We start from the raw sequence: 19,637 nt of genomic DNA on the forward strand, positions 1-19,637 counted from the left end.
GGGTCTGGCCTGGGCTTACGAAGTTTCAGCTCCCGTGTGTGTGCCATTAGACTCGTTGCACGCAGCTGTGTTGGTGTGTCCCCAGTGAGTGGTGCCCAACTGGGAGCGGGCAAGGCTGACAGCACAGGGCATGTCAGGCAGGGTGGTTGGGCCCGGCCCAGTCCTGGTTCTGCCTTCATCCTGCACTTGTGGAGCTACCTGGGCTGTGCTCTGAGGAAGAACTGTGGCCTCCGAGGGTTGCATTCAGGTCCTGAGTGAGACACTTGCACGAGGGGCATGGTACCTGGGAGGTGCAGAGACCTCGGCGTGGGAGTCCTCATTGCTGTGGCGGTTGCCAGTCTCTGGAGCGATGACAGCTTTGTTCTCTTCCCTGGCAGGACGACGGAGGCTGGACGCCCATGATCTGGGCCACGGAGTACAAGCACGTGGACCTTGTGAAGCTGCTGCTGTCCAAGGGCTCTGACATCAATATCCGGGACAACGTAAGTTCGTCACACCCTCCCCGGGAGCCGTGTCCTGGAGGGGTGGGGACCTCCTCCCCCAGAAGGTTCTTTTCTCAAAAGCAGAACCCTGGCATCTGGTGGCGGCTTTGACCTCTTCCTGTGGCAGCATCGGCCTGGCGCTGTGCTGTGGCTGTCCTGTGCCGGATGCAGATGGAGGATGTGTGGCAGCATCGGCCCGGCGCTGTGCTGTGGCTGTCCTGTGCCAGATGCAGATGGAGGATGTGTGGCAGCATCGGCCCGGCGCTGTGCTGTGGCTGTCCTGTGCCAGATGCAGATGGAGGATGTGTGGCAGCATCGGCCCGGCGCTGTGCTGTGGCTGTCCTGTGCCAGATGCAGATGGAGGATGTGTGGCAGCATCGGCCCGGCGCTGTGCTGTGGCTGTCCTGTGCCGGATGCAGATGGGGGGTGTGTGGCAGCATCGGCCCGGCGCTGTGCTGTGGCTGTCCTGTGCCGGATGCAGATGGGGGGTGTGTGGCAGCATCGGCCCGGCGCTGTGCTGTGGCTGTCCTGTGCCGGATGCAGATGGGGGGTGTGTGGCAGCATCGGCCCGGCGCTGTGCTGTGGCTGTCCTGTGCTGGATGCAGATGGGGGATGTGAGGTCCCAGCAGAGGCCACCCTCTAGGGATCTACAGGTTCAGAGGGCGCTGCACTGCCCTGCTTTCCCTCCTGCTGCCTCACGGGGCTGTGCCTGGGCCTGAGGCTACTGACCCTCGTGCGGGTGCCACAGCACCTCTGGCTCTCCCTTTGTTTTTGTTTTTGTTTTTTTAATGGATGGAGTCTCGCTCTGTCGCCCAGGCTAGAGTGCAGTGGCGCGGTCTTGGCTCACTGCAACCTCTACCTCCTGGGTTCAAGCGATTCTCCTGCCTCAGCCTCCGGAGTAGTTGGGATTACAGGTGCCCACCACCACACCTGGCTAATTTTTGTATTTTTAGTAGAGACGGGGTTTTACCGTGTTGGCCAGACTGGTCTTGAACTCCTGACCTCAGGTGATCCGCCTGACTCAGCCTCCCATAGAGCTGGATTACAGGTGTGAGCCACCGCGCCCGGCCAATTTTTGTAGTTTTAGTTAGAGACAGGGTTTAGCCATGTTGGCCAGGCTGGTCTTGAACTCCTGACCTCAGGTGATCTGCCCACCTCATCCTCCCAAAGGATTTACAGGCATGAGCCACCACGCCTGGCCCCTGGCTCTCTCTTTGAAACAAAGGAAAGAAAAGTGAATCATTATCGTACCACGGTTTTCTAGGATGTGATTTAAGATGCTTCACAGTTAGTTTTGCAAGGCCCATTTGTTTGCTCAGAAAATAGAGTTTGGAGCTGAGGTAAGAGGACTCCCCAGCCCTAGGGTGGCTCCTTCAGCTTGAGAGTGGCAGCAGGTGACTGATTAACTCAAAAGGGTGTTCACTAGAAGATCTTCAGGGACCCACAGAACCAGTGGGGCTGCCAGGGGGCTGGGTGTGGCACTGGGCACGACAGCAAGGGGCGAGGGGGTCCTCTGGTCACCTCCCAAGACGGGCATAGACATGCTGCAGCCCACAGAGCTGTGTCCGCCTTCACGGAGGGCTCCAGAGGCCAGAAATGGGAGGTGCTGCAGCCCGCAGAGCTGTGTCCGCCTTCACAGAGGGTTCCAGAGGCCAGAAATGGGAGGTGCTGCAGCCCGCACAGCTGTGTCTGCCTTCACAGAGGGTTCCAGAAGCCAGAAATGGGAAGTCCAGCCACAAATAAACCCATTAAATTGATAATAAGAAAGAAGATTTGACACAGAAAAAGAAGATTTCTAAAAGCAGACTATTAAATCTCCAGTGTGCTGAAGCCTGGTGTCTGAGGAGGGAGGGTTGACACTTCCTCTCAGAGCCTGAGGACGGTGTGGGCACGGGCATTTGCCATTCATTGTTGGCACGGGGAGGTCTGCATTTGGAACCCCTCCCTGCATGTAAGCAGACCCCACCTCCCACCTAGAAACAGGGACCACTGGCTGTGGGCACCCGCTGCCTCCCTGCAGGCACGCAGGCCTCTCTGGAGTGACTGGTCCTGAGCTGCGGTGCCTCCTCCGTGGGCTGCAGGGCTTCCATGGCTGTATCCAGGGGGTTTCTACCTCATTCTACTGGAGTTCTTTCCCACTGGGGGTTAGGATGACGGCACCATGGAGAGAGGAGCCCTGAGCCGGCAGAAGGAAGAGAAGAGGGAAGCAGAGGCAGAGGAGCCCTGAGCTGGCGGAAGGCTATGGCGGGTACCTTGGAGGAAGAGAGGAGGGAAGCAAAGGCAGAGGCCACTGCCAGGTGGGGCCGCCTCACCCACCGCCCCCGGAGACTGCGTGGCGGGGAAGGCAGCCCTAGTGTGGCTGGTTGGCCTGCGTGCCTGGGCAGCTTGCCGCCTGTCCAGGTGTCAGAGCTGTTAGCTCTCTGATGCTGGTGGCTGTTCCCCCGGAATGGAAGCATTCATTAAATTTCAAGTTTGTTATTTATACAATGAAACACTTCATTAATTTGACCACTTTATTGCTGTATAATAGGTAGGCTGCATATATTGAAAGTACACACTTGGGTGCATTTTCACCGAGAAGCCATCGTTGCTGTCGGAAGAGTGAGCCCGGTCCTCCCTCATGCCCTGATGATCTTCAGGTGATCCTCCGCACTTCACAGCCGCGCCCAGCCCACCCCTGCCACCCATCGCTGGGCTTTCTGTTGTCTGCATGTCTCGGTTTTATAGAAAAGGGCTCTCACCATGAGCGGCTTTCCCTCACGTCTTTAAGCCGAGATCCTCATTTTCATTGCCTGAGTGCCCATTGTGTGAATGTGTCCGTTTACCCTTCACCTGTTAGTGGACATTTAGGTTGTTTCTGATTTTTGGTGGTTACTAAGAGAGATGCTGTGAATACTCATGCCTTCATTTTTCTTGATTAAACCCTTGGGAGTAGAATGGTTAGAACACATGACAGGTGTCTAGGCTTAACATTTTCAGAGACTGCCAGTAGCTGGGCATGGTGACACACACCTGTGGTCCCAGATACTTGGGAGGCTAAGGTGAGAGGATCGCTTGAGCCCAGGAGGTCAAGGCTGCAGTAAGCTGAGATCGCACCACTGCACCCCAGTCTGTCTCAAAAGTTAAAAAAAAAAAAATCTGCCAAACTGCTTTCCAAGTGATTGTACCATCTCTAGTGTATGAGAGTGCATTCATCCGTTCTCACACTGCTATCAGGGTTCTACCTAAGACTGTGTAATTTATAAACAAAAGAGGTTTAATTGACTCACAGTTCAGCATGGCTGGGGGGTCCTCAGGAAACTTAACAATCATGGCAGAAGGTGAAGGAGAAGCAAAGCACGTCTTACATGGTGGCAGGAGAGAGAGATTGAGGAGCGTTTTACCACACTTTGAAACCAGCTCTTGTGAGAACTCACTCACATGAGAACAGCATGGGGGACCCACCCCCATAATCCAATCAGGTCCCTCCCTTGACACATGGGGATTACAATTCAAGACAAGATTTGGGTGGGGACACAGAGCCAACCCATATCAGACAGTCCTGGTTCCTCTGCATCCTTCCTAACACTTAGCATGGTCAGTCTTTAAATTTTATCCATTTTAGTAGGTGTGTAGTGGTATCTTGTTGTGGTTTTAGTTTTTAGTTCATTTCATTTTCATTCCTCTAATGACAGTTGATGTTAAGCATCTTTTTATGGGCTTATTTATGATCCATATATCTTTTTTAATGAAGTGTCTGTTCAAATATTTTTCTTGCTTATTATTGGGTATTCTGGAGTTTTAAGCGTTTATGTTCTGGATATAAGTCCTTTATCAGATATACGGTTTACAGATCTGTCTTTGGAAGTGCAGAATTTTAAAAGTTTTTATAAAGTTTGGTTTATCAACGTTTTTATTTTTAACTGGATCCTGTTTTTGGCGTTCTGTTTAAGAAATCACTGCCTAATCTGAGAACCCAAAGATATTCTCCCACATTTTCTTATATGAGTTTTATGGTTTGGGGGTTTACATTTAGGTCTGTTTTTTATTATAGTTGACTTTTGTATATGGTGTGAGGTATGGATTGAACTTTTTTTTTTTGCTTATGGATGCCTAGTTCAGTGCCATTTGTTGAGAAAACCATTCTTTCTACATTGAATTGACTCTGTACCATTGCCAAAAGCCAGTTGTCTGCATGTGTGAGTCAGTTACCCATGTGTTATTCTACATGTGTCAGTCATTTGCGTGTCTGTCAGTCATCCATGTATGAGTCAGTCGTCCATGTGTGAGTCAGTCATCTGCATGTCTGTCAGTCATCCACATGTGTCAGTCCACATGTCTGTCAGTCGTCCACATGTGAGTCAGTCTGCATGTGTGAGTCAGTCATCTGCATGTGAGTCTGTCATCCGCATGTGTGAGTCCATCATCTGTATGTGTCATTTGTCCATGTGTGAGTCATCCACATGTGAGTCAGTCATCTGCATGTCTGTCAGTCATCCACGTGTGTCAGTCCACATGTGTGTCAGTTGTCTACATGTGAGGGTCAGTCATCTGCATGTATGAGTCAGTCATCTGCATGTGTGTGAGTCTGTCGTCCACATGTATGAGTTGGTCATCCATGTCAGTTGTCCGCATATGTATCAGTCATCTGCATGTGTGAGCCAGTCATCCGCATGTGTGAGCCAGTCGTCCACATGTCAGAGTCAGTTGTCCACATGTGTGTAAAGTCAGTTGTCCACGTGTGTGTCAGCTCCAGGACCCTCTCTTTTGATGCATTGATCTGCATATCTGCCTTTAGGCAAGTACTGTCCTTGTTTGACTGATGTAGCTTTACAGTAGGTCTTGCAAAATCATTTTTCTCCTCCCAAACTTGATACTGCTATTCTCCTATATTTTACATATATATATGTTCTGAACACCATAATAGCCATATGGTTATTCTGTTTAAACAGTCAGTCTTTTTTTTTTTTTTTAGATGGAGTCTTGCTCCGTCGCCCAGGCTGGAATGCAGGGACATGATCTTGGCTCACTGTAACCTCCGCCTCCTGGGTTCGAGCTATTCTTATGCCTCAGCCTCCTGAGTAGCTGGGATTACAGGCACGAGCCACCACGCCTGGCTAATTTTTGTATTTTTAGTAGAGACGGGGTTTCACCATCTTGGTCAGGCTGGTCTCGAATTACTGACCTCGTGATCCACTCACCTTGGCCTCCCATAGTGCCGGGATTACAGGTGTGAGCCACTGCGCCCGGCCTGGTTTTTTTTTTTTTTTTTTTTTTTTTTGGGAGACGGAGTCTCACCCTGTCACCCAGGCTGGAGTGCAGTGGTGCGATAGCTCACTGCAACCTCCACCTCCCTGGTTCAAGCGATTCTCCTGCCTCAGCCTCCCAAGTAGCTGGGATTACAGGCACATGGCACCACGCCTGGCTAATTTTTGTATTTTTATTAGGGATGGGGGTTTCACCATGTTGGCTAGGCTGGTTTCAAACTCCCAACCTCAGGTGATCTGCCTGCTTTGGCCTCCCACAGTACTGGGATTGCAGACATGAGCCACCACGCCCAGCTGAGTGGTCTCTTCGAAAGACTGCAGAAGAGCTCTGCAGTTGCTCCTGCTGTCCCCATCCCTGTCCCCGCCAAGCTTCTCCACCTTAGTGGGCTCATGCTCCTGATGTTGCTTCCCTTCTGCTGGCCTCACTCCCTTTGCCTTTTCTGTGGTGTTGGTCTGCTTGTGATGAGCTCTTGCAGCTTTTTTTTTTTTGAAATGGAGTTTTGCTCTTTCGCCCAGGCTGGAGTGCAGTGGTGCGATCTTGGCTCACTGCAAACGCCTTCTTCCGGGTTTCAGGCGATTCTCCTGCCACAGCCTCCTGAGTACCTGGGATTATAGGCACTGGCCGCCACGCCCAGGAAATTTTTGTGTTTTTAGTAGAGATGGGTTTCACCATTTTGGCCAGGCTGGTCTCGAATTCCTGACCTCGTGATCCGCCCGCCTCGGACTCCCAAAGTGCTGGGATTACAGGCGTAAGCCACTGTGCCCGGCCCTCTTACAGCTCTTTAATGCCTGGAAAGTCCTTATTTTGCTTTCATTTTTGAAAGATGTTCTTAGAATTCTGGATGCGTAGTTATTTCTTCCAGTGCTTTAAATGGCGGTTTCCCTGGGTCCTCACCTGCAGTGTTTGCAGTGAGAAATCCAGCACCACCGCACAGTTATTTCTCTGTGTATAATGTGTCTTTTTTATATGGCTGCTTTTAAAATGTTTTTTCTGTATCTCTTGGTTTTAGCAATTGGATTTTCCTCTAAGCCTTAGTTTGTCTGCAAAGCAATTTGATTACTGATGTGCCTTGGTGTTACTTTGTGTGTGTGCACTTAGGGTTCATTGAGCTTCTTGGATCTGTGGATTTAGGGTTTTTGACAAATTTGGAAATTTTTCAGTCATTATTTCTTCAGATAAGGTTTTCTGCCCACCACGCTTTCCAGTATTCCAGGAATATTGTGTATGTAGGAGTTCTCAGAGGCTCCACAGCTCACTGGTGCTCTTTTCAATTTTTAAATTATTATTTTTTCCCTCTGTGTTTCAGTTGAGCAGGTTTTTGTTGGTTTGTCTTCCAGTCCACTCATCTTTTCTTCTGCACGTGATGCTGTTGAGCTCATCCGGTCTGTGTGCTTACATTCTAGGCATTGTCGTTTTCAGCTCTAAAAGTTCTGTTGGAGTCTTTCAAACATTTCCTAACATGTTTCTACTTAACTTTCGAACCTATAGAATACAGTTATACCAATGGCTTTATTTATTTATTTATTTATTTATTTATTTATTTATTTTAAGACAGAGTTTCACTCTTTTGCCCAGGCTGGAGTGCAGTGGCGCAATCTCGGCCCACTGTAACCTCCACCTCCCAGGTTCAAGCAATTCTCCTGCCTCAGCCTCCCGAGTAGCTGGGATTACAGGGGCGCACCACCACGCCTGGCTAAGTTTTGTATTTTTAGTAGAGGCGGGGTTTCACCACGTTGCCCAGGCTGGTCTCGAACTCCTGACCTCAAATGATCCCCCCGCCAAGGCCTCCCAAAGTGCTAGGATTACAAGTGTGAGCCACTGCACCCAGCCCACCAATGGCTTTAATGACCTTGTTTGCTAATCCAGCATCTGTGTCAAAGCTGGGCTTTTTGATTGACTGGGTTTTTCTCCCTATTGTGGGTCATGTTTCCTGCTCCTTTGCACGTCTGGTAACCTGTAGCCGATGCCAGGATGTGGGTGGGTTTTACAAAACTTGTATGGTGCTAAGGACTCTTCTTCCTGTGAATGTTCTTGAACTTTGTTCTGGAACTCAGCTAAGTCACTTGAAACCAGTCAGATCATGTTGGATTTTGCTTTTCAGGTTTGTTAGGTGGGTCTGGAGCCACTGAGGCAGGTCCGTCCACTGTCCTCCAGCCCACAGCCTATGGATGGAGAGTGTGGCCTGCCTGGCTGTGGGGAAAGGCCCCGGCTTTGAGTGCAGGTTCTCAACAGGCTCGTGGCCGCTGGTGTCCTGCCGGGTGCCCCAGATGGAAGTACACCGATCTCTGGAACCTCTCTTGGAGCTCTGTTTTCTGTCTGAGCATCCGGGGGCCCTGCCTGGCTACCCCCTGCACCATGGTTGGAGCTCTGGTGGCAGTTAGCTGGGCAGCCGCGGGCTCCCTCACAGACCCGCCTCTCAGGGGCATGGTCCTTCCCTGCCTGGTGTCTGGTGTCTTGATAGCCATGGTCATAGGTTTTGACTGTTGTGTTTTACTCTTCTGGTTCTTTTAGGTGGGAAGGTAAACCTGTTCTGGTCTGTATCACCCCATCGTTTCAGGAGTGCGGTTGCTCACCAGGTGTAGGCCAGGCTTGTCATAACTCAGCCAGCTTCAGAAAGGCTGGGCGTTTGAACAGTCCCAGGGTGGAAGGATCTTAGGTGAACTGGAAGCTCTCAAAAATGTAATTCTGGGGTGGGGCGTGGTGGCGGATCACTTGAGGTCAGGAGTTTGAGACCAGCCTGGGCAACATGGTGAAACCCCGACTCTACTAAAAATACAAAATGATTAGCTGGGCCTGGTAGCATAAGCCTGTTATCCCAGCTACTGGGGAGGCTAAGGCACGAGAATCGCTTGAACCTCAGAGGCAGAGGTTGCAGTGAACCGAGATTGTGCCAGCTGCATTCCAGCCTGGGTGATGGAGTGAGACTCCGCCTCTAAAAAAAAATAAAAATGTAATTCTGGTTATAAAATCATAAATCATTCTGATAAAGGAAAAAGAAAAGAGGCCCCTAAGCAAGCAACCTTTTGTTCAAGGAGCTCTCAAATGTGTGGAGGAGGGAAGCCAGAAACAAAGAGCAGAGGGGTGGTAGAGCCCCAGAGCAGCAGAGGCTCTTCAGGAAATCCACTGAGGCCGACACACGGAGTTCGCTTTTAGTTTTCTCTTTTAGAAGTCAAGGAAACAGTGAAGCCCATGCCCAGGGCTGGCCGTTTGTGGATGAAGATATCAGAGACCAGGCTACTCGGTTTCTGTTCTGCTTTTTTCTTCCCCTTCACTGAGCTGGAAAGGTTGACGGTGCCGCACGGTGTGGAGTTGGGAGGAGGGCTGCGTGAGAGGTCAAGGGTGTCTCAGAAGAGCCAGCGTCCTCTCTTGGGGGTGACCCTGCCGACCTGCAGAGCCAGTCCCTGGGATGTGGCGGCGGCCCTGTGCCCTCAGAGGGAGGCGGGGCAGAGCTCAAATGGAAGCAGAGCCTGCGGGGTGGAGACCGCACCCCTGCAGGGGTCTCTGCCTTGGGCCCCGAGCCTCCTCAGCCCCCACAGCAAAGCGGACAGTCAGGCGGGGCTTGGTTTATGGCGTCTGGGAAGATCGCGGACGATTCCCGAGGGGAAGGAGGCTGCAGCCGGCGCTCCCAGACACCAGCGGAGCAGAACACAACTTCAGGAACGTGAAACGCTCAACGTGCTTTAATCCAGCAATCCTGTCTCTGAGGATGCATCCTTGAGAAATAATGTAGAAAATGAAAAGCACTAAAATATTTGCTGGCATTGTATTCCAGAAATATACCAACAGAAATAAACCAAGTGTTCAGTAAAGGTCCGGAAGCTGAGTGACTGTGGGTGATCGGTCCGGAGGCGGTTCCGATGCCGCCCCGCGTGGACCTTCGGTGATCGGTCTGGAGGCGGTTCCGATGCTGCCCCGCGTGGACTGTGGGTTATCAGTCCGGAGGCGGTTCCGATGCCGCCCCGCGTGGACCGTGGTTGATGGGTCCGGAGGTGGTTCCGATGCCGCCCCACGTGGACCGTTGGTGATTGGTCCGGAGGTGGTTCCGATGCCGCCCCGCGTGGACCGTCGGTGATTGGTCCGGAGGGGGTTCCGATGCCGCCCCGTGTGGACCGTGGTTGATGGGTCCGGAGGTGGTTCCGATGACGCCCCATGTGGACCGTGGTTGATGGGTCCGGAGGTGGTTCCGATGCTGCCCCGCGTGGACCGTCGGTGATCGGTCTGGAGGTGGTTCGGATGCCGCCCCGTGTGGACCGTCGGTGATTGGTCCGGAGGCGGTTCCGATGCCGCCCCGCGTGGACCGTCGGTGATTGGTCCGGAGGTGGTTCGGATGCCGCCCCGTGTGGACCGTCGGTGATTGGTCCGGAGGCGGTTCCGATGCCGCCCCGCGTGGACCGTCGGTGATTGGTCCGGAGGCGGTTCCGATGCCGCCCCGCGTGGACTGTCAGTGATTGGTCCGGAGGTGGTTCCGATGCCGCCCCGTGTGGACCGTGGTTGATGGGTCCGGAGGTGGTTCCGATGCCGCCCCGCGTGGACCGTTGGTGATCGGTCCGGAGGTGGTTCCGATGCCGCCCCATGTGGACCGTTGGTGATTGGTCCGGAGGCGGTTCCGATGCCGCCCCGTGTGGACCGTGGTTGATGGGTCCAGAGGTGGTTCCGATGCCGCCCCGCGTGGACCGTTGGTGATCGGTCTGGAGGTGGTTCCGATGCCGCCCCATGTGGACCGTCGGTGATTGGTCCGGAGGCGGTTCCGATGCCGCCTCACGTGGACCGTTGGTGATTGGTCCGGAGGCGGTTCCGATGCCGCCTCACGTGGACCGTTGGTGATTGGTCCGGAGGCGGTTCCGATGCCGCCTCACGTGGACCGTCGGTGATTGGTCCGGAGGCGGTTCCGATGCCGCCTCACGTGGACCGTTGGTGATTGGTCCGGAGGCGGTTCTGATGCCGCCCTGCGTGGACCGTCGGTGATCGGTCTGGAGGCGGTTCCGATGCCGCCCCACGTGGACTGTCGGTGATCGGTCTGGAGGCGGTTCCGATGCCGCCTCACGTGAAAGGCGCTCCTCGCACGGCGCCAACTGGAGGAGGCCTCAGCACCTGGGAGCCTCTGCTGATGACGGAGGGTCAGGGACAGACGGGTGTCAGGCGTAGGAAACAGCGCGGGCGTGTTCCTCATTCCATTTATCGCTGTTTTATCCCTGGGGCGATAGAGTTAGGGATACTTCATTGTTCTGATTTATATTCTTGGCTGCCTGGCAGAGTTGAACATTTTCTTATGTTTATCGTTCATCTTTTTCTTACCTACGTTTTTTATTTTCTTCTTTGCACATGTTTTTTCAGAATTACAGTGTTCTAATTTACTGCGTGATTATAAATCATCTATATTTTACATGTGGTACAAGTATTTCTCCAAATTTTATTTGTTTTATTTAAAAGAGGCCTTTTTAAAAGTAAAATTTTTTGGGTTTTTTTGAGACACAGTTTCGTTCTTGTTGCCTAGGCTGGAGTGCAGTGGCACGATCTCGGCTCACTGCAACCTCTGCCTCCCGGGTTCAAGCGATTCTTCTGCCTCAGCCTCACCAGTAGCTGGGATTACAGGCGCCTGCCACCACACCCGGCTCATTTTTTGTATTTTTAGTAGAAACGGGGTTTCACCATGTTGGCCAGGCTGGCCTCGAACTCCTGACCTCAGGTGATCTACCTGCCTTTGCCTCCCAAAATGCTGGGATTACAGGCGTGAGCCACCATGCCCGGCCCAAAATTTAATCAAATTTGCACGTCTTTTTTCAAATCTTTCAAAAGCATTATCCTATCCTATGACTATACCCCTGTTTGGAAATAAATATAATTTTTAAAAATACATGAAAGAAAAGTGCCTCCAAGTGTTAATGTGTTGAGTGTAGGTTGATATAATTCTGGATGACCTTTTCCCTATTTTTATTCTTTACTGTGATTATGCTACTTTTATAATTATGTTATTTTTACAATGAAACAAAACACGAAAGGAAGTGCCTTCCAGAGTTGAGATGGGCGCTAGGTTCCCATCCGGTGACCTGTGGCACCCTTTCCACCTGGCCCTGCTGGGAACGGCCACGCACGCTCCAGAGCCTCTCCCCGGGCACGTGGGCTGCAGCTGCTGTGGCCCAGCCCCAGCACCGTGAGCCAGCAGGACGCCTGCACTGAGCTCTGGCTTGTGTCTGTTCAGGAGGAGAACATTTGCCTGCACTGGGCGGCGTTCTCCGGCTGCGTGGACATAGCCGAGATCCTGCTGGCTGCCAAGTGCGACCTCCACGCCGTGAACATCCACGGAGACTCGCCGCTGCACATTGCCGCCCGGGAGAACCGCTACGACTGTGTCGTGTGAGTGCAATGCTTCCCCCAGCTCAGGCTGGCGCTGACCTGACCTGGGCGCCCAGAGAGACCGCTCAACGGTGTTGTGTTCACACTCGGGGCTTGAGTGGACACAGGCCCTCTGTTCCTTCGTGTGGAAGTCCATCCTTGGTGTTCCACGCGCAGAGAAGTGTCTTTCCCAGTCCACGTTTGAGATCAGCTGTGGTTTATTTCTGGGTTAGGGAGGATTGTCATGAAAAAATTCCCAAGTTGGAGTCTGAGACCTGATACTCCTGACATGGCTGAGGGGCAGCATGGGAACAGCCCTGCTCCCAGCAGGGACCTGCCAGCTCAGAGTCCCCGGGAGGCTCAGGGTGCCTTCTGGGAGCAGTGCCACCCACAGCCAGGGCTGGAGATGCTGGGGGCTGTGGCGCTCACTGCTCAGGGCCCTTTTAAAACTTGAGACCTTCAGCCGGGTGGCGGTGGCTGACACCTGTAATCCCAGCACTTTGGGAGGCTGAGGCAGGCAGATCACCTGAGGTCAGGAGTTTGAGGCTAGCTTGGCCAACATGGTGAAACCCCATCTCTACTAAAATATAAAAATTAACCGGCCATGGTGGCATGTGCCTGTAACCCCAGCTACTCCAGAGGCTGAGGCAGGCGAATCGCTTGAACCCAGGAGGCAAGAGATTGCAGTGAGCGGAGATTGCGACGCTACACTCCAGCCTGGGCGACAAAGTGAGATTCTGTCTCAAAAAAAAAACAAAAACAAAACCAAAAAGGCTTGAGACCTTGATCCCATAAAGTCATCCACACTCAGGTTGTTGTTGGTGGCCTGGGATGGAGTGTGGGTTTGGTTGCTGGGGAAGGACAGGGAGCTGTGGGTGCTCCACGCACCAGCCTCCAGTGACTCCCTGGCCCCTACACATGGGGCTGTGCCCTCTCACATTTGGATCTCACGGTTGGCTCAGCCAGGTTGGTCATCTGGTTGTGTGAAGCCCAGCTCCACGTACGTTGACTGCAGTCTGGGCGCAGTGAGCAGGAGTGGAACTGAGGACTGCTCACGCTGTGCGTGGCCCAAGCTTGGCCTCTCTCCCTCCTTGCTTCCCTTCTTATCCTTGAGGGTAAATTTGAATGAAAAATCCAAGAAAAATCAAATGCTGCCCTGGTTTTTTACACACTCTTCCTACTAAGAAAACAGCCTGCTGACTTTGACGGTGAATGTGGGAGAGGAGGAAGGGAGTCATGTTCCTGGGTGAGCTAAAGCCTGTCTTTGCAGAGTCATTGGTGAGCAGACTTGTTCAAGTCATCTCACAGTGAATAGTGTTCCCTTTATTGTTAGTGATGATGGTCATTTTATAAATCTCATCTGTGTCATCTTTTCAAGTCAGCTTTAAATGTTTTGTGGCCTTACATTTTCCCTTTTAGCCTCTTTCTTTCTCGGGATTCAGATGTCACCTTAAAGAACAAGGAAGGAGAGACGCCCCTGCAGTGTGCAAGCCTCAACTCTCAGGTGTGGAGCGCTCTGCAGATGAGCAAGGCTCTGCAGGACTCGGCCCCAGACAGGCCCAGCCCCGTGGAGAGGATAGTGAGCAGGTGAGCCCAGCCCCAGGACGGCTTTGTGGCAAATCAGCGGTCAGCAGGGCTTTGGGAGCTTGTGGTGAAAGCTGCTCCTGAAGCTGAAACATCCCCAGGCTGGAGTCCAAATTGTCAGGGCCAGGTGTTTGCCAGCCACCCCACTGTCCGCTGTGCCACCCCCTGGGCAGAGCACGTCAGCCTCCAGGTGACACCTGTCCTTTCCATGGCAGGGACATCGCTCGAGGCTACGAGCGCATCCCCATCCCCTGTGTCAACGCTGTGGATGGCGAGCCATGCCCCAGCAACTACAAGTACGTCTCTCAGAACTGCGTGACGTCCCCCATGAACATCGACAGAAACATCACTCATCTGCAGGTGAGTAACAGCAGATGAAGGGCTGACTCAGGCCAGGACATGGGACAGGCAGAAGCTTCTTGATCCTGGGATCCTGGGTTCTTCTCACCACTCAGAGCAGGAGGGCTCATGGGGGGCTTCCCAGGAAGACCTCATTCTCTTTGTAGTTGCCTCCCGTGAAAGACCTGGAAGGCAGATAAAGGTTCTGTCAGGCCCAGCCCTGGGCCCTCTCATTGCTCTTCTGAGGCTTCTTACCAACCCAAAGCAGTGGCAAGCATCTTTGTGCCTTTTTTGTAACCTCACACTCAGGGGCCCCGGTGCGGCCTCGTGCTGGGGGCACCGGCGAGAGGAGCCCTTGTGAGGCCTGCAGGATGACCTGGATCCCTGCACCTCCCAGCCCCTGGAGAGATGGATCCAGCACATGCCAGCTTTCCCAGCCTCCGAGTGCACGCAGCCTGGTGCCCTCACCGCCTGCGCCTTCTCGAGCACTTTCCTTGTGGCTCTGCTTGTAGGCAGCTCCCTCCCCTTCCCAGGCCGGGCACTGCCCAGGGCCCCCACCCCCCACCCCAGGGTGTGCCAGGCTCTGTGTTCTTGCCTTTCCCATCGAGCATCAGGCCACAAATGCAGCCGCCGCCCAGCTCTTCACCCACCCCACGTTACCCGCTGCTGCGTCGCTGCCCTGCCTGCCCCCTGTCCCTCTGTCAGGGTCCTCAGCCAGAGCCCCCTCCTGCAGGCACTCGACATGTTTCTGCCTGCACACCCTTCTCCCTAAGAGACCACACACTCACGTGGTGCCTTTGAGAAGCACTTACCAGAATCAGGGTTAACCAAGAATTAGAAAACGTAGTTGTGACTGGGAGGGGAAACAGGCCTGTGCACGTCTGACCCTCTGGCACCTCTCTTCTCAGTACTGCGTGTGCATCGACGACTGCTCCTCCAGCAACTGCATGTGCGGCCAGCTCAGCATGCGCTGCTGGTATGACAAGGTGAGGGCGGCCTCGTGTGCGTGGGCTCAGGTGGTAAGTGCCGCTGGTCTGGGTGTGCAAAAACAGTGCAGGCGTCTGTGACCCCAGCGCTGTCGTGGCAGCGTTGGAAAGGAGTTGGAGGTGAGCTGGGTGTGACAGGCAGGGGAGGCACAGCGGGCACCAGCACCCAAGTCGGGGTCATGAGCCGAGGACATGGCTGCAGAGTCCCTGAGGCTGGGGTCTGCATCCTTTGTGGCTGCCTGGATGGTGGCGGGAGTGGGCAGCCAGTCAGCCTGGCTTGGCCCCAGGAGGAGGTGTTGCTTGTGTTGTGTGTATCTGGTAAGCTGTGCCTTGTGCTTGCTGAGTGTGAGGGGTGTGAAGAGGGAGGGTGCTGCTGGGCTGGGTACAGGGAGCATCAGTGTGGGCGCTGGGCTTGAGGAGACACAGGATTGGAAGTTTCTGGTGGGTGCTGGTCCTCGGAGGAGCCCGAGATGGAGGCTGCTGAGGAGGAGATGGGAGTGGGGAGTAGCCCTGGCTAGCAGGGGTGCAATTCAGGGGAGGGATGTCTAAGCAGAGGCGGAGAGTTCCTGGTCTCCCTAGTTCAGAGGTCACGGTGGGGGCGGAAGCCAGCATGGCCTGGGTAAAGAGACGCGAGCAGGGAGAAGCAGCAGGCATCCTCTCCAGAAGCAGACTTTGGAGGAGGGTGGCCATGGAGGGTCGAGTGTTTACCCATCTGAATTAGAGGCCCCAATGGGAGAAGGATTCATGCCAGTGAGGGCTATGGAGATGGCAGGCTCAGAAAGCCGCCAGGCTCATGTCTGAGTGGTGTCTTTTCGGGTGGACAGTCTTGCTGAGGGGGCGCAGGAAGGAATGTTCTGAGGAGTGCCCTAATTGTTCAGAGCAGCCCCTGAAGCCGTCAAGCCAGAGTGTGCCTGGGCAGCCCTGGGCCCTGCGCCTCAGCTCACACAGCCCTGGGGGAGCATCTACACCCAGTGCTGCTGTACCTGGCCTGGCTTCGGGGGGGTAGAAAGGGGAGCAGAGGGCTGGGTCCCTCCACAGTTGAAGATTTGCAAGGCAAGGAGGCCCCAACCAGCCGAAGGAAGCAGAGCAACCCAGGAGCTGGCAGCCTCAGCGAGGCTGGAGAAGCCCAGGCTGGGGGCTGGGAAGGCCCCGGGTGGACAGAAACTGGCCCCAGGCTGGGCCCGGAGGAGCGCTCCAGGGGGTCTCCACAACCTGTGTGGGCATCTGGGTGGAGGCTTCTCATCCAACCAGTACACATGGAGTTTTTCCCTAGGTGGGTGTTCAAGTTTGGCCAGAAACCATCGTTTTTATGTCAGTTTAAGCCACACTGGGCATAGTAGAAATGGGTTGATGTCAGTTCAATAAAGAGTGAGTGACCTCTGCCGGGCCCTTGCTGCTCATCTGTCCACAGGATGGCCGGCTCCTGCCAGAGTTCAACATGGCGGAGCCTCCCTTGATCTTCGAATGCAACCACGCGTGCTCCTGCTGGAGGAACTGCCGAAATCGCGTTGTACAGAATGGTCTCAGGTGAGAGGCAGCTTCCTGCCGGAGCCCCACATTCTGCTCATATTAGCACGTATTAGCACGGAGGTCACCCTGACAGACAAGAACTTAACGTGTTTGGATGCACACACGTGTGTGTTTGCAGATAGAGCCGACAAGTTACCTCTGAGCCCTTTATCCTCTAGAAATGTCACTTGTGCTGTAAATCATGAGTCATGCTTCCCCCAGCACAGACTTCAGCATGAGAGAAGGAGCAGGTTGTTGGGTCAGTCGAGCTAAAGGCAGAGGAATGGACTTGGCCTAAGAATTACCTTCGTTACCGAGTTCATGCGAACATTCTTCAACAGATTAGGGCTGTCGTAGTTCTATTTTAATACTCCAGTCATTTTCTAAATATTCTCTATTTTCTGGGCTTCTCTAACAGTGAGGTGATATCCTAACGCTTCTCAGGCTGCATGGACTCCTTGTTCCTGGGTTGCTCAGGACGCTTGTGGAGTAAGGCTTGCCCAGCGCCCTTCCCCAGCTGGGCTTGGTCCCCTGACCGCCCAGCAGCTGCCTCTCCTTTCCCTGGATTCTGGTCTTGAGCGTTTCCTCCACAAATGTGCCTGAGATTGGAGAACTCAAAGCCCCTCTGAGTCATAAGGGAAAGTTATGCACACTTAAATTTAGCTGAACACTAATTTTTATAGTATTGATTTTGTGACCTCGATAAACTTGGTTCATGCTGGAAGGCAGTCTCTGTCCTTGGTGTGGTAGAAAGGCCTGGGGGTGAGGACCCACGCCAGACAGACGCGAGGCAGACACGGGACACATGCCAGACAGGCAGACACGAGGCACGTGGTTCTGAGGGCTCCTCAGAGGCCCACATGCCTGGCCCGCCCAGCCGCCCTCCCCGAGGCCTGCCCAACCACCTTCCCCTAGCCCTGAGAAACCCCCGACCGCCACCTCCCCCAGCCCTGAGGGGCCTGTGGGCTCCTTGTCGGGAGCAGGCTGGGCTGCAGGTGTCACCACAGCCTGGTCCAGCTATAGGCTTCTCTAGTATTAGCACCTCTGCCCCTCACAGTGCCTAGTGGCCCAGGCCCAGCTCTGTCCCCATGTTACAGGTGGGGACACCGAGCCACGGCCAGGACCAGTGACTTGCCGAGGTTGTGGGCTGGGGTGTTCCTGGCTGATTCCCAGGTTCTTGGCTCCCTGAAAGTGCGAGATGCTGTGTCTGTGAGGTACCTGCAGCATCGAACGCTTTGCATACAGAACCAGTTTTCTTCCTCATTTCAGCAATGTGGCACCAGCTGGCTTTTGCTGACCATCGTGGCAACAGGCTGAGGCTGTGGCCTGGGTCCACCACTACTCTCTATTTTCCAGGGCAAGGCTGCAGCTCTACCGGACGCGGGACATGGGCTGGGGCGTGCGGTCCCTGCAGGACATCCCACTAGGCACCTTTGTCTGCGAGTGAGTGAGTCCCTGGGTCGCCCCAAGCCTGCTGTCATTTCTGGGATGGAGGCCCATCTGTGTCTGTACTTCAGGAAGCCCCTCTGAGAGCAGGCACGTCCCCTGGCCTACAGCAGTGTGGGATGGGGGCCGTGGAGACCTTGGCCCCGAGAACCAAGCTCGTGCTGTCCTCAGTCCTCTTGCTGCTGCCCTTAACCAGCTCAGGAGTGCATTTAAGAAGCCGTGGTCCAGTTAGGAAGGCATGGTCGAGCATGGGCAGTCATCTCTGGGGGAGGACCATTCTGGGTTCTCAGGTGCCAGACCGCAGACGCAGAGCTTTCGGTATCGTCATCATCATCCTCGGGAACCTCAGCTGAAACCCCAGTTCAACCCTGGGCACACGTCTCCAAACATGTTCCCTGCATGTTCTTCTGGTGTGCCCCGCTCTTTCCCTGTGGTTGCGAAGTCTGGGCTGTGCTTGTCTGTGGGCAGTGTTCGCTGCCTTCCAGGGCCTCACCTGCACCGCACCTCCCTCTGCAGGTATGTTGGGGAGCTGATTTCAGACTCGGAAGCCGATGTTCGAGAGGAAGATTCTTACCTCTTTGATCTCGACAATAAGGTAATGTGTTTTGCGGGGTTGGGGCCACGTAGAACTTGTGAACTGTAAAACCTGAATGTGTTTGTCCCAGTAGGGCCGGGATTCAGATGAGAGCTCTTACTGTTGACAAGAGTGGGCTTGCTGTAGACCTGCTGAGCGCCGCATTTGGAGCTGGCCTTGGTTCTGTGCCCAGCATGGATGGAGGGAGGGACCTCTGACTTGGGAGGTCCCTGAGCCTGTGCAGCCAACTGCCCCCTTCTTGTGAGAGTGGGCCTGAGACCCACCACTCCAATCCTCCAAACCCCAACTGAGAATCTTGGGTTGGGGCTTGGCAACCCCCGAGACTGCAGAGAGGTGAAGGACTCTCTGTGTACCGAGACTGCAGAGAGGCTGAGGGGGGCGCCGTGTACCGAGACTGGAGAGAGGCTGAGGGGGGCGCCGTGTACCGAGACTGGAGAGAGGCTGAGGGGGGCGCCGTGTTCCGAGACTGGAGAGAGGCTGAGGGGGGCGCCGTGTTCCGAGACTGGAGAGAGGCTGAGGGGGGCGCCGTGTTCCGAGACTGGAGAGAGGCTGAGGGGGGCGCCGTGTTCCGAGACTGGAGAGAGGCTGAGGGGGGCGCCGTGTTCCGAGACTGGAGAGAGGCTGAGGGGGGCGCCGTGTTCCGAGACTGGAGAGAGGCTGAGGAGGGCGCCGTGTTCTGAGACTGGAGAGAGGCTGAGGGGGGCGCCGTGTACCGAGACTGGAGAGAGGCTGAGGAGGGGGGCGCCGTGTTCCGAGACTGGAGAGAGGCTGAGGAGGGCGCCGTGTTCCGAGACTGGAGAGAGGCTGAGGAGGGCGCCGTGTTCTGAGACTGGAGAGAGGCTGAGGGGGGCGCCGTGTTCTGAGACTGGAGAGAGGCTGAGGGGGGCGCCGTGTACCGAGACTGGAGAGAGGCTGAGGAGGGCGCCGTGTTCCGAGACTGGAGAGAGGCTGAGGGGGGCGCCGTGTTCCGAGACTGGAGAGAGGCTGAGGGGGGCGCCGTGTTCTGAGACTGGAGAGAGGCTGAGGGGGGCGCCGTGTACCGAGACTGGAGAGAGGCTGAGGGGGGCGCCGTGTTCCGAGACTGGAGAGAGGCTGAGGGGGGCGCCGTGTTCCGAG

At 54.6% G+C, this 19,637-nt stretch overlaps 1 protein-coding gene across 13 annotated transcripts in view; it reads left to right on the plus strand.

The window, feature by feature from the left end:
- EHMT1 (euchromatic histone lysine methyltransferase 1) overlaps positions 1–19,637 on the plus strand; it is a 225,808-nt gene that overhangs the window by 189,840 nt on the left and 16,331 nt on the right. For 11 of the 13 annotated variants that reach the window (XM_054501952.2, XM_054501956.2, XM_054501954.2 and 8 more), the window contains 8 exons: positions 378–482; positions 11,929–12,083; positions 13,482–13,649; positions 13,862–14,006; positions 14,894–14,971; positions 16,383–16,498; positions 17,837–17,923; positions 18,443–18,521. In XM_054501952.2, the coding sequence (XP_054357927.1) occupies positions 378–482; positions 11,929–12,083; positions 13,482–13,649; positions 13,862–14,006; positions 14,894–14,971; positions 16,383–16,498; positions 17,837–17,923; positions 18,443–18,521 (933 nt within the window). Of the gene's footprint in view, positions 1–377; positions 483–2,631; positions 11,198–11,928; positions 12,084–13,481; positions 13,650–13,861; positions 14,007–14,893; positions 14,972–16,382; positions 16,499–17,836; positions 17,924–18,442; positions 18,522–19,637 lie in introns of those variants that run through there. The other 2 variants (XM_054501963.2, XM_054501962.2) reach the window with 1 other exon arrangement.

This window comes from Pongo pygmaeus, chromosome 13 (genome assembly GCF_028885625.2).
Source record: "Pongo pygmaeus isolate AG05252 chromosome 13, NHGRI_mPonPyg2-v2.0_pri, whole genome shotgun sequence".
Classification (NCBI taxonomy): Eukaryota; Metazoa; Chordata; class Mammalia; order Primates; family Hominidae; genus Pongo; species Pongo pygmaeus.